General features: G+C 38.1%; 1 protein-coding gene across 2 annotated transcripts in view; it reads left to right on the forward strand.

The window, feature by feature from the left end:
* CYB5R4 (cytochrome b5 reductase 4) overlaps positions 1–16197 on the forward strand; it is a 38703-nt gene that overhangs the window by 541 nt on the left and 21965 nt on the right. Inside the window, exons 2-6 of one of the 2 annotated variants that reach the window (XM_074895971.1) lie at positions 845–998; positions 3807–3907; positions 6281–6365; positions 10006–10047; positions 15057–15111. In XM_074895971.1, the coding sequence (XP_074752072.1) occupies positions 845–998; positions 3807–3907; positions 6281–6365; positions 10006–10047; positions 15057–15111 (437 nt within the window). The remainder of the gene's footprint in view (positions 1–844; positions 999–3806; positions 3908–6280; positions 6366–10005; positions 10048–15056; positions 15112–16197) is intronic. The other variant, XM_074895972.1, reaches the window with a different exon arrangement.

The raw sequence follows: 16197 nt of genomic DNA on the forward strand, positions 1-16197 counted from the left end.
CTCTGCCTTCTCCGGCCGGCTTGGGGTGCCTCCTGTGCAGAGACGGAGACTTTCAGCTTGAAATTACAGCGCACACCTGACGCTTTACATGTTGGGTCTTCATCTTTGGAGTGCTTCTGGGGGCACGGTGTCTGCAAGCCTCACTTAGAAACCAGGCTCGTACTTGGACTAAAGTAGCATCAAGTAATGTGGGTCTATGTGCTCTTTAATTTTCTCACTTCTGCTTTTGCTGCGGTTTTGTAAGACCATGATTCTTTAACCATTCCTTGCTGTTAGAGCTTGGATCAAAGGTGTTCCCAGTCTGTGGTGCTGTTGAAAAGGAGGGTGCCAGGCACCCTTGAAGGTCTTGCTCTGCCTTTCAGGGCAGGCCATGGCTAATGCATCCCTGGTAAGTTAGAAGACTCCTGTCCCAGCTTCCTCTGGGTGAGATTCCCATCCACTATAGGGCTTGCAGGAAGTCTAGGAATGCTGTGAACGTGAACTTTCCTACCTTGTCTTAACCTGGCCATGATTTCCCTTTGTTGCTCATAGGTTTCCAGGCCATATCTTAAATGATGCTGATAAAAGCTTTTTACCACCACTGGAGGACTTGGTATCTGCAGTTTGCTTTGGGAATAGTCGTCTAAATGTTTGTTGATGTTCAGTAATTCCCTTGTCTGGGTTACTAGATAGATGCTTGCTTAAGCACCCTTACTGCTGAGTAGGGCTCCCAAATATCAGTGAAGAATATGCGTTGTGTTATATTTCTTGTTTTGTCTGAGTCCTAGGGAGCTTAGGAAAGTGTATTGAATGGCTTTTTCTTCCTCTTGAATTTAATAATGTTTGTACATTTATTGTTTTTCAGGTACCTTTAAAACCAGGAAGGAGTCTTATGGATTGGATTCGGCTAACTAAAAGTGGGAAGGACTTGACCGGTTTAAAAGGAAGGCTAACTGAAGTGACAGAAGATGAGCTTGCTAAACACAACAAAAAGGAGGACTGCTGGATATGTATAAGAGGTTGGTTGCTGTGAGGTTGCTTCTACATTTTTTGCCTAGCTTCTCTATTCTGTACTTAAAGAAGAAGCAACAAAACCAAACAAGAACAAAAGCCACACCCCAAAACAAACTACACAGCTTTTATGTTTAGGCCACCTGTAATCTTGATGTAATCAGACACAACATTGCTCAAGTTAGAGGTTTTTTGTCACAAAGATTTTATTTGCTTTCAGACCTTTCTTAAGAAGTCTTCCAAGTGGGCATATTTTACACCTATTTTATATGTGCATGTGAAAATAATAAAACACAAGATTGTAGGTGATACCTCAACAAGAATAAGGCACTGAAAGTGCTGACATGTATTTACACTCCTCAGTCTTGCAGACCATTATCCCTAGCAGCTGACTATTTTTAGTAATTGCTTTAAAGCGTCCAGAGACATAAATATTTAAAATGTTAGTTAAACCTGTAGAATGGTCTTTGGGAAATAAGTGTACAAGACCACATATTATTTTGTAAAATTTAGTCAGGCAGATAACAGTTGCCACACAAAGCAGTTCTAATCTCTGTCTAGCATAACAAATACCCGTGGTAGCTAAGCCATTCTATTTATGTTACTAGTTTTGTGGAATTTTAGCTGAAAGGTTGAAGGTATCATAAGTTAATAAAGTATGAAAGGTGGTTTGGAACAGTAGCCCTGGCTAGAAGAGTTTTTTCAGTGCTGAAAATAAAGTTCATTGTTGTCTTAGAGAAGGGATTAAAATGTTCACTCTCCGGTTTAATCAGAGGCTAAAATTCATTAGTATCACCCTAAATTTCTTATGACATAACAACACTTCTATGAAGATAGATTAAGAAGATTAGAGTAGCTAATGTGATATTTCTCTAGGAAGAGGGGTTCATTTAGTGGTAGCTTTGATCTGGTAAGGAACAGCATTGATATTTGATATAATGTCATCTCTGAACTCCAGCAAAAGAAGGTTAAGAATTTTTCTATGAGGATGACTGACTGTGTTTTTGTTGGGTGTCAAAGGGGATGAGACTGAAAGTAAGGGTAAAACGTCATTCGATGCTGGCTTTTGAACAAAATAATAGGGTTGTTAATACTCTGTGTGCTGCTCTTGCACATGCTAGCAAAACTATAGTGGGAAGAGAGCGAAGGAAAGCTTATTTACCGTGACGGTCTGTTCTTTTTTCTGTCTCAAAAAGGGACATCTACTGCAGACAGAATCACTGCTTAAAAATGGTTTTGTTTTTAATCTCTTACTCCTCCTTGACTGCATCTCTGAGGTTGATTTTTACAAGAACTCCATCACTGCTTCCTTATCTGTCTTTAAATTTTTCCATTTTGGTCTTTTTTTTCTAGAACTACTAATGAAAAAAACAACATAACTGAGAATTCTGGTAGATTATCTGTAGACCTGATAAGCGGACAAGTAGTTTTAACACCATTGTGAAAAGTTAAATGATGTCTTTGCATTGGTAGTTAGACTGTGTCTCTATAAGAAAGCAGAAACTGATGAGAGGAATATGAACTAGAAGACCAAGAGCTAACTTGTTCAAAAAGTCGGTATGGTGATCATCAAAGAAAAATTGTATATAAAGTGGGATGTCGGGGAGTTAAAAAAAGCGTGAAGGATATATAAATGAGACTTTCTTTGCTTGTGGAAGTTTGATCATAAATTGGACATTTGGTTCACATTTTAGGAGGTCCTAACCATGGTGATGTTTAGTTACTTTTTATTGTGTGCAGTAGTCAGTGCTGCACACAAGATGGCATAGTGAATACATCCATCAGAAGATCAGGTCAGTAAAATAGGAACGATCCTAACGATATTGTCTGGGATGGTTGTTCTTACCAACTAGAATTGTCCCAAGTGTGTCTCCTCCCCACCCAGTGTTGAATGCCTACCTCTCCTTCTGCAGTAATTAATGCAGACTTTTAATATCTTAAAAGCTTCTTATGAAAGCACTGGCACAGTTCCACTTCTGGTAGCTTCCTGTTTTGGTAATGTTATATATCTTTAAATATTCTGCTAGGTAGGCCTGCAGTAGGCCTGTTAACAGCTATATATCTGTAGTTAAATCTGTTTATAACGGCCTTCACCAGGTCTAATTACTCTGGTTGCATATCAACAATAATTAGACTTCATCATTTCAGACATGCGAAGAAGCATTGTTTTATCTCCTTGGAAATATGAAGAATAGCACTCGTGTAGAAAGAATGCTGAGCCCTTTTACAACTCTGGTATCAAATTTGTCCTAGTAAGCCTTTAATGAGCATAGACTATGTTAAGTTTTTTATATTGCTGAATCTGAAGAATGGAAGTTTTGTTGCTGATGGTAGCAGTTTTTCCTCCTGGGAGACAGTTCATTTCCAGAGGCATTTTATTCTGTAGGTGATTCATGGTAAGGAAGCAACTATGACACTTCAGGGGTAACTTAATTGAAAGAGAGAATGAAAACAATTCTGTTCACTAACTGGCTCAGTTTTATGTCTGTTTAAACCAGCTGCTGGTTCTTTTACTCCCTAGCTAGGATACATCATGTTTAACTACAAGGTTGAACCCTGCAGGTTTCTTCAGACATTCACTGGAACAAGTCATATGGCATTGTAAAATTGGCATCTCCATGTAGTAAGTTACACCTTGTGTTCTATACAACTGTGTAACTTACATTTCTGGTTTTGTGGAGTCATACTGTTTGTTTCAGTGATGTTTACTGTTTGCCATTACACTGTTTAATAAACACAAACCTTTCTGCTGCTTTTGGGGATAGGAGTGGTTGTAGAAATGCTGCTCACATGGTTTTATATTCCGTTTTCTTCAGGATTTGTATATAATGTCACACCATACATGGAATATCATCCTGGTGGTGAGGATGAACTAATGAAAGCAGCTGGAACTGATGGTACAGATCTCTTTGATCAGGTAAGAACAACTGGCAGTGAATGACACTTGCTTACTGAAAGGGAGTTTGAAAAATGCATGTTTTCTGATTATTTTTAGGGCATTCCAGTGGAAATGGTGATTTGAACTTTTTCAGGCCTAAGGAAGATCCGTGGGTTACTAGGATGGCACTAACGTGTGCTGAAAGAGGCATGTAGTTCTAACTTTGTACCGAAAGACAATGATGAAAATGTCACTTTATGTTGTTGGAGTGATGCTTCAATTTGACCTTTTCTTATTTTTTTAGCAGAAATAGCAATAAAGCTAGCAACAACTTGAGATAACCACCTTCTTAGTAAATTACCACACTGACTAATTGCTGTCCTTTAAAAGGCATTTTCTTCTAGGAAATCGTAGTATTCTTTAGTCTGTTGACTTGGCCACTACATTATCGGGTACAAAGTACTAAGAAAAAGTGCTGGGGCTGCTATTGACTGATTGTGAACAAATCACAAGATGACAGCTGGTCTCTTCTTTGTTTACCATTACTTTAAATGTTTTGAAAAGACTCAGAAAACAAAGGGTCTGCAGAAAGGGTGTGCTTTTCTGTAAGGAATCGCTTGCAAACCTGGTGCTGTAAAAGATGATTCACTGAGTTGGTATTTTTTTAGAAACGGGCATTTGTTGAGTCTCCTTGGCTCACAAGGTTTGAGAAACTGGGAAAGAGCAGGAAGGAAACCTTCTCTGTTGCTGAAAGGAAATCTGTTACCTCTTTACAGTTCATGCATCACCGTATGTTATGCCTTTATTTGCAAAATATTTTTAACAGTGAATGTAAATAAAGATGCATGAAGGCTTTTATATGTAATGTACTGCTACATTTCTTTTGTTTTTAGTCATCAGAAAGCAGACATGTGTTATGTGCATATGTATGTAGAAATAAATGATTTTTTTTTCCTTCCCCTAAGATCCCTCTTTCTTCTTCTGATCCCAGGGGACAAACTGTCATAGGCAGTTCTCTCATCTTGGAATAAAAGTCAGTATTTTCAATCTGGTGACTTTGGCACCAGACACAGGTCTGGCAAATTGCATATGTATGGAGCTATTTGAATACACTTTATGGACAGTTAGCCTTTCCAGAACACTTTATAGGGTCTTTCAGATGTTTTAGCATTAAGCTTATCTTTGATTAATCCTTTTACAAATTAAGTGTTGGATTTGGGCAAAATTCTCTGGTTTTAAGAAATACAGAGTTTCTTTCCTGAAAGTATCAAGTTGTGGCCTTGAATTCCGTAACTGGATCACTGTCAAGTATTGTATGATGAGCTCAGAAACAGGAGTCTTGACATCCAGAATGTTTTGGGAAGCCCCTCAAGTTGTTATTAAATTCAGATACATACTTGATACTTTTTAAGTTTATTTTAGGTTTGTCATGGGAGTGGAAAGCAGTGTTCAGATCCTTAAAATACACTATTCACATTTTTGTTTCTGCCTGATGTCTTTCCTGTTCTGGAGGCACTTCCATTGTTATCCCCTATGCTTTAGTATTCTGTGTCTGTTGGAGACTGATCTCTTTAAGTTTGATAGGTTGCTAGTGTTTCTCAAATTTCTGGAAAAATTAACTGTCATTCAAAATCCTTCATTTCTTTCTGTTATCTGTGTATGAGGAAACTACAACTTGTGAATGGGATTCTTTAGCTCATCTCCTTAGCTTGTCCAGTTTAAAGTTTTTATTTTTAAATCTCTACATACCATTCAAATTTCTCAGGAAGCACTTTGTTTTCTTTTCTCTTGTGATGTTACCCAGGATGCCCTATCAGAATTGGCTTTTCTGCCATCTATTTCCTCTGCAAGTTCTGGTCTGCAAAGCTACTGCTTTTTCTTCACTTTATTTGACTTTCTAAAATAGGTAATTTCCAGATAATTCAGTGATAGTAAGACAGAAACAAACAGAAATACGCCAACTTGGTAGGAGGTGTTTGTGTGTCTAAACCACTATTCTCCATCTTTGTTTCCTTCATCCCTTTTTTCTTTACTTGTATCAAAACAAGACTAATTACCCTTGTGGGAAAGATGAGGTCTTTATTCTGTTAATTGCATAGCATACATCATAAAGATGCTCTTCTGAAATATTTTCTGTAGCTCAAGGTTATGATGTTCAGATACAGCAAAGCATAAAATGAGTAAATGAAACTATTCTCAGTTTGTCATGGTCCTATTTTTTTTACTTCATTACGTACTGTCTATAATAGAAGTAAACATAAGTACTGAACGAGGCAATGAGTGTGTTTAAAAAAAAATAATTGCTAAATGAATTACATTAGCCACTGTACAAAAATGAACTTTTCTATTTCAGTGCATAGAACAACATAGTAAGAGTTGCAAATTTTGTGAAAACATATTTTGTTGATATAGGTTCATCGTTGGGTCAATTATGAATCAATGCTGAAGGAATGTCTTGTTGGGAGAATGGCTGTCAAGCCTATTTCTGCTCCAAAAGGTGAGGTTTCTAAGAACGAGGTAATTTCTATTATTCTTTATTCCAAAGTTTTCTGGAAATTATGAGAAATCCTAAATGATATTTTTGAGGAGAGGCTCTGTTCTTGCCTAGAGATGAAGACTGTTGCATATATTCAGTCTTTTTACAGCAGATACCCGAAGAGGAAACTATTTTATGTATGAAGGCTTTTATAAGTAATGTACTGTTACATTTCTTTTGTTTTTAGTCATCAGAAAGCAGACATGTGTGTTATGTGCATATGTATATAGGAAGAAATTGTTTTTTTCCTTCCCTCAAGATCCCTCTTTCTTCTTCTGATCCCAGGGGACAAACTGTCATAGGCAGTTCTCTCATCTTGGAATAAAAGTATTTTCAATCTGGTGATTTTGGCACCAGACATGTGTCTGGCAAATTGCATATGTATGGAGCTATTTGAATACACTTTATGGACAGTTAGCCTTTCCAGAACACTTTATGGGGTTCTTCAGTTTGCATTTACTTGGAGAAAATTTTGCTGATACAACAGACTCCTCTGAGCCAGGACAGCAGGAGATGTAGTATATTGTCTTTAAATGCTGGTGATGGTTTCCAGAGACTTTAATCTTAAGTATTTGTTTTGGTTTGTAGGCCACAGCAAAAAATTCCCATACCTACGAAGCAGACACTGTTACTGAATATTGACCCTTAGCAAAACCGCAGTGGAAACATGAAAGAATTTGTGGTTGCAACTATTTTTCTCAAATTCTGTGATGTCCTTTAGTTAACAAATTCAGCTGTCTCTAGTAGATCTTCAACTTCTGACAAGGTGCACTGCATACTTTAGAACTTTTAGTTCTTAGATCACGTTGCCAGCAATTACACAGTTTGGTCTGTACAGGAAGGGGAATAGTATTTTACATGTCCCTGTTGCAAGGTAGCTAATTCCAGTATTGAGCTGTTAAGGGAAATGCTGCAAAGAATGGAGAAACCTCGACAGCATAACTGCTTCATGGAGTTGGAAGTGTTACAGATAAGTTACTGCTACTTTGTCAACTGAGTTAGAAATTTAAAAGTAAACCTGACTTTTGCTAATTTCATTAATCTTAACTGTACAACTGGAAGGAATTCTTGTGACTGCCAGTCAGTAAAAAATAAACATATCTTTGCCCTGGCAAGCTATGAGAGTCTGTTCTCTGCTGTTTGCTTTTTCTTCTTTCTTCCATAATAGGACTGTTCTATCCATTTTGCTGTAGTAAGATTTGCAGGATAAAGGTTGTCAACTGTATAAAATCAGTTCTTTTGCCTGTGTCTCTTTTAGCCATTTCAGGCTTGAAGAAATGTAATTTCATTAATTAAGAATCAAACCGTTTAGACTGAATTTGCTGAAATTCTTCACTGTAAAATTCTCAGTTTACTTTGATTCTGGGTAGGTTGTGTCCTCCTTTTTTGAATTATCAAAACCATGATTGACTAACTTCACTATCAGCCAGCAATAATTCTAGTTTTGCATCCTTCCAGAAGACCATATTCATCAAAGTTTGCATTTGGAAATAGAAGAATAAAATACTAAGTTAAGGTGCGTGTTCTTGAATATAGGATTAAATGGGCCTATAATTATAGAGAAACGCAGCATTTCAAATTATGGAATACACTGATTTGGCTGTGGGTGAGTGTTTGGCATCGGTCCTTGCTGTTTGCTACAGTCTCAATACAGTGCAAGTAAGGCAGATGGAGGTTTGTTGAGGCATTGCTGGAAGATTTGTGGTTGTTTAAATTAGCTTATGTTTCCTGTGTTCTGGTGATTTTTTTGAAGATCATACAATTATTTGCTTGCTGAACTGTTTAAGGAAGCTGAAGCTTGTCCTTGCATACTCTAGGAGTTTTTTAAGGAAGAAGAGTTTTTTGAAGATGCTGATGATAATTAATGTTTTGCCAACTTATCTTTTGGGAATGCTGCTTGACGGTATGGTAGTGACTAACAGGAATTTCCAAGTGTCCCTTCTGTGGCGTTAAGTGGAGCGACACACTGAAATGTGTGGTGTTTGTACTTGCTGAGAAGGTCAGTGCAGTAACTACAGCAGTACCCAGGCACGTAACAGATGATTATGGTATCTGCCTCAGCAAACCTGTACAGCATGAACTGCTTGCCTTCTCTTCAGGGTACTCAGCTGTAAACATTAACATGGATATTAGTTTGTTGTCTGGTATCTTTTAATACTGCCTATGTTTCTCATAGACACAGATACTTCAGTGGTAACAACTCGGGAGTCGGAATGCATGTTGTATTATTGTTAATTCAGTGAGATTAGACTGACAGCTATGGTGTCATCCAAGGAAGAGAGGTAGGACTGTGTCTTTGAAATGCCTCAAACTGTCCTTAAAATTGCAATGCCTGTTTCAGTGCAGAGTGTTAAAATGTAGTGAAATAAGAGTAGACTTCTGAACACAAAAAATTTCCTTTAATCAGAAATTATTTTTTGTGAATGACTTGGCTATCCTGTTAGAAAGCCTGAAGTGGTGCATAGCAGAATACAGAGACAAATACAGCCTCAACCAAAAATTTTGGGAAAACTGTCCCATTCATCTTGTGGAGTGTTTTGTTTTTACCTTACAGTGGCACAACATGAAAGCCTCTGATGAAAGGTAGTTCTTGGTCAGCTCTGAAGTAATTTTGCAATACTGTATGCTTGGTGCTTTTTTCCAGGAGCCTTTCCTTCACTTATCTCACAATGGCATTTTTCTTTGAACACTGGCTGCTGTGACGTAGAACACTGGGAGAGATTCAGAAGAACAGGGGAGAAACGTTCACATTTTGGTTTTCATAAAAGGGAGCTGGAGGAACATATTGGTTTGTCTCACTTCGCCAAACCTGGCTCCCATAAAAGAGGATATAAAATGGGCCTTTGTACTGAGACAATCTGAGATGTGCAGTGCAGAGAAGGCAGAAGGGGGCTGGGTACATCCAGAGGACTGGTTTCCACACAGATTTTTCTGTGAGCAGAAGCATATGTGGCTGAGAGATGCAGTGCCTTTCCCCTCGAGTTAAGCACCTTATATATGAATTAACACTATGTAATTCATCTGCTTGGTCTTTATCTTCTTTTTCTGCTAGTATTTGTTTGTTTGGAGTAGTTGCAGCATACTGTAGATTTAATGAAAAAGATAACCTGTCAAATAAAATCATTTGACAGAAGGAGCTTATAGAAATATTTTATTTTTCCTGGGTTTCTGCCAAGGATTGGGTTTAGATTTCCAAGGGTTGGTCAGATTCAGGGTCTGCTGTATGTTATCATGAGGCAACTGTCATGAAAGTGTGACAGATTTAGCGAGCTTCTTAGCTGTGAAGTTTATAATTGCACAAGGTCATCTGGGATATTTGTATCGAAGTGCCAGAGCTCTTGTGTTTCCTATCCTTCAGTACTGTGCAACTTTTGGCATTTTTAATATAGTATTTTTAAAATGATACATAATCTTTTGGAGTGGTAATCAGTGCTGCATTTATTTGTGGCTTCTTGTTATCTGAAGCATTCTGGTCAATCTGTTAAATTTTTGAAAGATTTACTGGGAGATCCTTACTTTGGCTAATCTCTTTAGCATGATACGTGCAAGTACTGTGCTACAACTTCTTACTGTCGTGCTTGTCTTTTCTTGATGTTTGTAGAGATTTCTTCTGCTCTCTCTGAAGAGAAGAAACAACTTAATGGTGAGTATTCACCTGGAGTGAGATGGGGAGTGAATCTTAAACTTATTTGGATATTATTGAATGAGCAGTGTTTATCCAGACTTCTGTCTGTCTTTATATTTGAATCTGATATTGAGCCTCTAGTCATCTGTGGAAATTACAGAAGGCAAAATCCTAATCAGGTATTTTGAATTAAGTGTTTAAAAGTATTTTAAGACCGTAGCAGAGTAGTATAGATAAGGGAGTTATGAGATGGACAAGCTTTCTGCTTGAGTGGGCCAAGATACATCACAATTTACTGTGTGCTGTGAAATCTGCCTGTACAAAATCACCAGACTTTTTGATCCTTCTCTGTATTGAAAAGCTAGGTGGCCATGGGGCTGGAGCAGCAGAGACAAGACAAAATCTTGGGAAACACTTAGAATTAATAAGTCTTTACTTAAAGCTGGAGGTCATCACTGGGAAACAAGTTGAAATGGAGGTGAATTAGCTGATTACAGCATGACTGAACTACTTAAGATGTAACTGAGAATGACTGGGCTGAAGTTGTAGCTCTAAGAGAAGTAAGTATAACCCTGTGAATGTATCAGGAGGTTGACGATTCTCCATGTAGAGATAGGGAAACATTCTCAAGCCTTCACTGAACGCTTCCTTGAGTACTGGAGGTAGCTTTGGTTGCTAGTAATCAAGTAGTATGCATTTGATTTTGATGCTTTTAGGGAAGTGTTACAGACTGATTAGTCATATTTGTGTAAGTGGCTTCCCAAAAGAATATGGCTTATGAAGCCATGTCAAATGAGTTGTGATGGGTGTGTGTTGGTGGAGCAAATAAGATGAGCACATGTGAAGGGAAATAATACAATTTGAACTCAAGGCTGACCTATTGATGTGAAAGGGGACAGGTGCAAACTGGTCATGGAAAAGTCTAAGCTTAAACTTTGAAATGGGTGTCTAGAGCAGTCAAATTTTGGAGTGGTAGGAGGAGCGGAGACCTAGATGAAGCCAGAGAAGTTCTCAGGGTGGTGTCCCAGCAAGTCCAGGCACAGTGAGGGGAAGATAACTTGTTCATGCTTTCCTTGCTGAATTTGAGTTTCCATTTGTTTTCTTTTTTTCTCATACTGTCTTCCTTGCCCTCCCTTTGTATTCTGTGAATGTTGTATTTGACTTCTAAAAGGCAGTTTACCTTTTAGAATGCACAATCACTGAGCTACACAAAAAGTTATACATCATGTAAAAGTAAGCAAGACTGATTGTATTTGTTCCTGTTTTGGTCTATAGCCTTACAAGATGTTAAGTTAAACTTTGGCTGGGTCTGCTGCCTGGCTTTTTTTTTTTCTTCATCATCTTCATTAACAGGTTGCTGGAACCTGTTAATATTGCTTTGAAGGACTGGGGAAATTAGAAACCAAATTCTACTTTACCATAATTATATCACTAACAGCTAGTAGTCATTAAATACATGGTGCTTTACAAGATGCTTTCCTGTGCATCTTTCATATTCACAGTGGATCCAGGTAAAGATAAATAAGTGATATTCCCTCTGTGTTCCATTTTGCTTCCCCTCCTGCTCCTAGCAATGACTTTTTTTTTTTTTCCCAGATCAGGTAATTTCTCAGGAGACATAGGAAATTATTCTGATGGTAGTTTCCAATGAAATTGCCAAAATACTGATGCTTGTTTGTTGTATTCAGTTTACCTGTTTGGCAAGGCTTGTTCCAAAATAGGATGTCAGTTCTTGAAGTTACCTTCCATGAGTTGTTGCACCTCAGTGCTTAGCTCTTGTAAATTTAAGTCAAAATGAGTCTAGAAATAAACATAGTTGTCTAAAAGTGGGAGAGAGAAGCTTATGTCATGGGCTCTGATTTTTTGGAAGTTGTTGGCACTAGCAAAAACAGTTTTGTTTTATCAGTCTAAATGTATGAATAATAATTGTATTTGGAGTGTGCTCAGATCAATCAACTTAAATGTATCCTTTATTTTTGTGAACATCAATTGTATGTAACGTTAGGGGCAATCAAAGATGAAGTTTTCAGAACATATTGCTGGTGATAACAGTCAGTGTGGGTGTTACTTAATGTGCTCTTCAACATTGCTTCTACTTGAGTTTCAAACAAAAAGCATCAAAATTTTAAAACACTGCCATTATGAAAGCATGCCTGAAAACGTCATGTGTGTTTGAAAACAAATATGTATCCAAGACTTATTTTTAAAATTATCTTTTCAGCCTTGCAATTCTGATCTAAACTAAATTTTTTTTCACCCAAATTGTTGCGATGATGATTTTTGTAATATTGATAGAAAAAAAAAGACTTGGGCAATTCCACCATCTGAAAGCAAGCTGGTGTTTGAATATATGTACATCAGTCCTTGAAATAACAGTGTAGAAAAGGGTGATGAGTGGGCTAGAGTTTCAAGTACAGAAAACTAAATCTTGAGGTTCAACCAGCTGGAATTCTTTAGCTTAAGTAATAAAAGTGTTCCTATTTTTCTTAGTAATAGCTGGAGTTTACAAATATGGGTGAAGCTTGTTCTGGGCCTTCTAAGAACAAAGCGAAGAGATGTGGTATTTTCTTTCCCTGCCCTTTTCCACTGCTGCTTGTCCATTATCTCTTGTCCTTCTCTGAGAAGAGTCTGGTAATCTTCTCTATACTTCCTTTTCTTCCACCCCCTTCTCTTGAGGTCATTGAAGACTGCAGTTGGATTTCCCCTTTATCCTTCTGCAGGCTGAACAAACACAGCTCCCTCAGCTTCCTTTCATATAACCTGTGTTCCAACTGCTCACCATTTTGGTGGCCTTTCCTTGGACTTGATTTGTTATATCAATGTCTGTCCTGAGGTGGGGAGCCAAAACTGGACAGTACTCCAGATGTGGTCTCACAAATGCTGAAAAGGAGAGGAAGAACTAATTCCCTTGAACTGATTGCAATGCGTTTGCCCAGGGTAAAGTTGGCCTTCATTGCCACAAGTATGCAGTATCTGCCCAAGTTCAGCTTGTCTACTAAGTCCCTGTAAGGTTTTTTGCAAAGCTCCTTTCTGTTCAGTCAGGCTTCCTGCTTGTTTTGTTGCATCAGATTATTTTTTTTTTTTTTTCAGGTGCAAAATTTTGCATTTGCTCTTGAGCTTCATCGTGCTTTTGTCATTCCATTTCTTCAGTGTGTCTGGGTCCCTTTTGAATGGTAGCCATAACCTTTCATGTTTCAGCTGCTTTCTATGTTTTGCTCATGTACTTCCTGACAGTGGGACAGTGTTGTGCCCTTCAGGTTGCTACTGATGGTATCAAACAGTATCAGCATTCCCTGTTCCCTAGGAACCAGCTAGCCACCAGTTGGATTTTGTACTGTTGATCACACCTTCTGTGACTGGCAGTTCTACTAATTTTCTCTCCAGATTGTTATCTATCAAAACTCTGTCAGTAGCCTTGCTATCCCATGGGATTCTGCAAAGCAGTTTCTGGAACAAGCTGAGGTTTTCAGTCATTAAGATGCAGAGTTGTAATTCTGCTGTTCATTGTGGTCATCTTAAGCTTCATTTCATGCCTGCCCTCAGACTTTGGCTTCATCACCAGCTTTTCTTTACTTATGACCACCATGACTGGTAGAGCACTTACCTTAATTGGTTCGCTGATCACCTGAATCATTATCTTTTTATTACAGTGGGACTTCTTGTTTTCATGTAGCATCTTACAGTGTTTCAGAATAATTAATAAATAACTTGGTTTGCTGTGTTTCTGACCTGCAAAAGCAAATAGGAGTCAGTATGACCATGAATTCCTCTTATCCAGTCAGGCCAACCAGAGCATATATATCCTCAAGAAAGGCTTAGCATTGAGAAAGTTTTTATCATTAGGTGTTTGGTATTCTTTCACAGTGATCTTGACTTCTCTGCCATTTAGCTTTCTTGGCAGCTGCAGATGGTGTGCACTTAAGGGTAATTAAGGATCAGAGAATAAGTAATTCCAGCAAGTTTCAGTTGTTTTGGGTTAATTCCCCCATCTGGATGATCAAATAGTTTTGACAAGATTGAATTAGACCAGAGTGACTCTCTTTGTTTTTAATTTACTGGCATTTAGAAGATTATGATCTAGATAACTGAGAACTCATATGTTAATTATTTTATGCATAGCCTTTTCAGGTATGCAAGGTTTGCCTTTGAATGGGCTTGAAACCAGCACTTGACAGCTGTTATCTTAGACCTGTGCCTAACTGTTGTCCAGGAAAACTCCTACTGTTCATGTGGTGTTACGAATCATGTTTTAATCAGTGCAGCTTCCTCCATTATGATTCTATATAATTTCCTTGTTTTAAAATTTATGAAGGATTGCATTTGCTTTTATCTGTCATCTCTGCTTAAGTTTTTGCCAAATATGTTCAGTTTCTATTAGGCCAGAGATTACTACAGTTGATGTTTCCAAAGACTGACCAAGTGTTGCCTCCCAGCAATGGCTTTTTCAGACTGTTTCATGTTCTTTGATTATTAAAATTGAGTAGCTGAATTCTGTGAAAATTCCTAGCAAAGTCAAAGTAGAGAGGTTAAGGCCGATATCTTTGCTTAACTGACTAACAGGAAATTTTACTTGCAAATTAGGTTAGATCAGACATCCCAAACTGAATTTGTTCATCTGAATTGTATAAACAGATAGTTCTGTTAAAGGAGATTCATTCAGATAACCTTTTTTCCATGCTTCATTGTCAGAAAATATGGAGGCACAAGCTAATAACAGATGAAACTGAGACCAGGCTACATGTACCAGAAGGGCTGCACACGGGGGTTCTGTGGTATATAGAACTCTTAATTTCTGAAGTAGAACTTCGTGTTCCAGGAGCCTGCCCTCCAAGAGAAAGTGCTGAATAAAAACAAAACTTAAAGACTACATGGATGCTTCTGGATGCCTGTGGAAATAAAGCCAGTAAATATTGTGGAGGGGTATTTAGAACATGCCGTTTAAAAAAAAAACCCAAAACATCTCTGATTATCATTTCTATTAAGCAAGTATCACAGCAAATATTTTAATTACTCTCTGCTTTTTGTAGGTATGCTTCCTGAGAAGAAAATACTAGGTGCTTCTGCTAAAGATTTAACTCCAAGGTAAACCTTTGTTCAACAGACAATGAAAGACATTCTGTTTAATAATTCTGTGCAGTTCTTAGTAAATGCAGGCAACCTATTCCATGGTTAGTTCTTGATATTTCAGCTAAATGATTATGTATCATTACCATCCTCTTATAAGCAGGAAAGTTGAGGTTCAGGTTTAAACAACTTGCCAAACATCATGTTGACTGTATAGGCAGATGATGATGCAAGGTTCTTGGCTTGCTCTGTTGGCTTCTAACACTTGCACTGCCTTGCATCTTACACAAATGTATGGCAGGCTCCTCAGCCTTCCTTCCTGAGAAAAGTCTTGGAAAGGGATTCTAAACGGGCTGATGCTTTTTTCACTTTAGTTAATTTTTCCGTAAGTGTATGAGTTGACACACACTGGAAAAGTATTTCATTTCAAGCTGGAATATATTAAGATATGAATGGCTGTATTCCAGTTTCTACAATATCCAAAGCAAAGCAGGCCCTCAAACCTTACTATGATATGCTCGCTGTTGTCACTGAGGTATAATTTTACTACATGATGTCTTCAGTTGCCAAGGTTCAGTTTCTCACTTTGCATCAAAATCTCCTGTGAATGTGTAATCTCGGGGCTAGTTACATGCAGTCATATAAAAGATTGTGGCTTTTGAAAAACTGGAATGTGGCTTATCTTCTGGAGTGCTCTCCAAACCTTGTTGTCTTTCTTCCTGTGTGTCTGGCATGTTCTGGTGTGCGACTGGAAGGTGTGCAGTCTAGAATGTGTTGGCATTCAGGAGTGTCTATTGGAGGGAGAGCATCCTCCCTCTCTGCCTTCTTTTCTGGTCCAAGAGTCCAAACAGTAGACAGAAGTGCTTAGGACACCAGGGGAGGGAGAAGATTTGAGGGGTTAACTTGCTAAGATTTCACCTTTCAAGATGCTTGAGTCAGGTGAGACTTACAGATGTGATATGGTGCAGAGCCAGGCATGAGATTGTCAGATGTATGGTCCCTGTGAAAAGGGCTAGAGAAGGCAATACCTTTTCTGGGGTTGGGTGGGTAACCTACTTCTTGGAAAGTGTACATACAGACAATTAGCATTTGAAGGCTTCCTGT

Source organism: Athene noctua, chromosome 1, assembly GCF_965140245.1.
Source record: "Athene noctua chromosome 1, bAthNoc1.hap1.1, whole genome shotgun sequence".
Classification (NCBI taxonomy): Eukaryota; Metazoa; Chordata; class Aves; order Strigiformes; family Strigidae; genus Athene; species Athene noctua.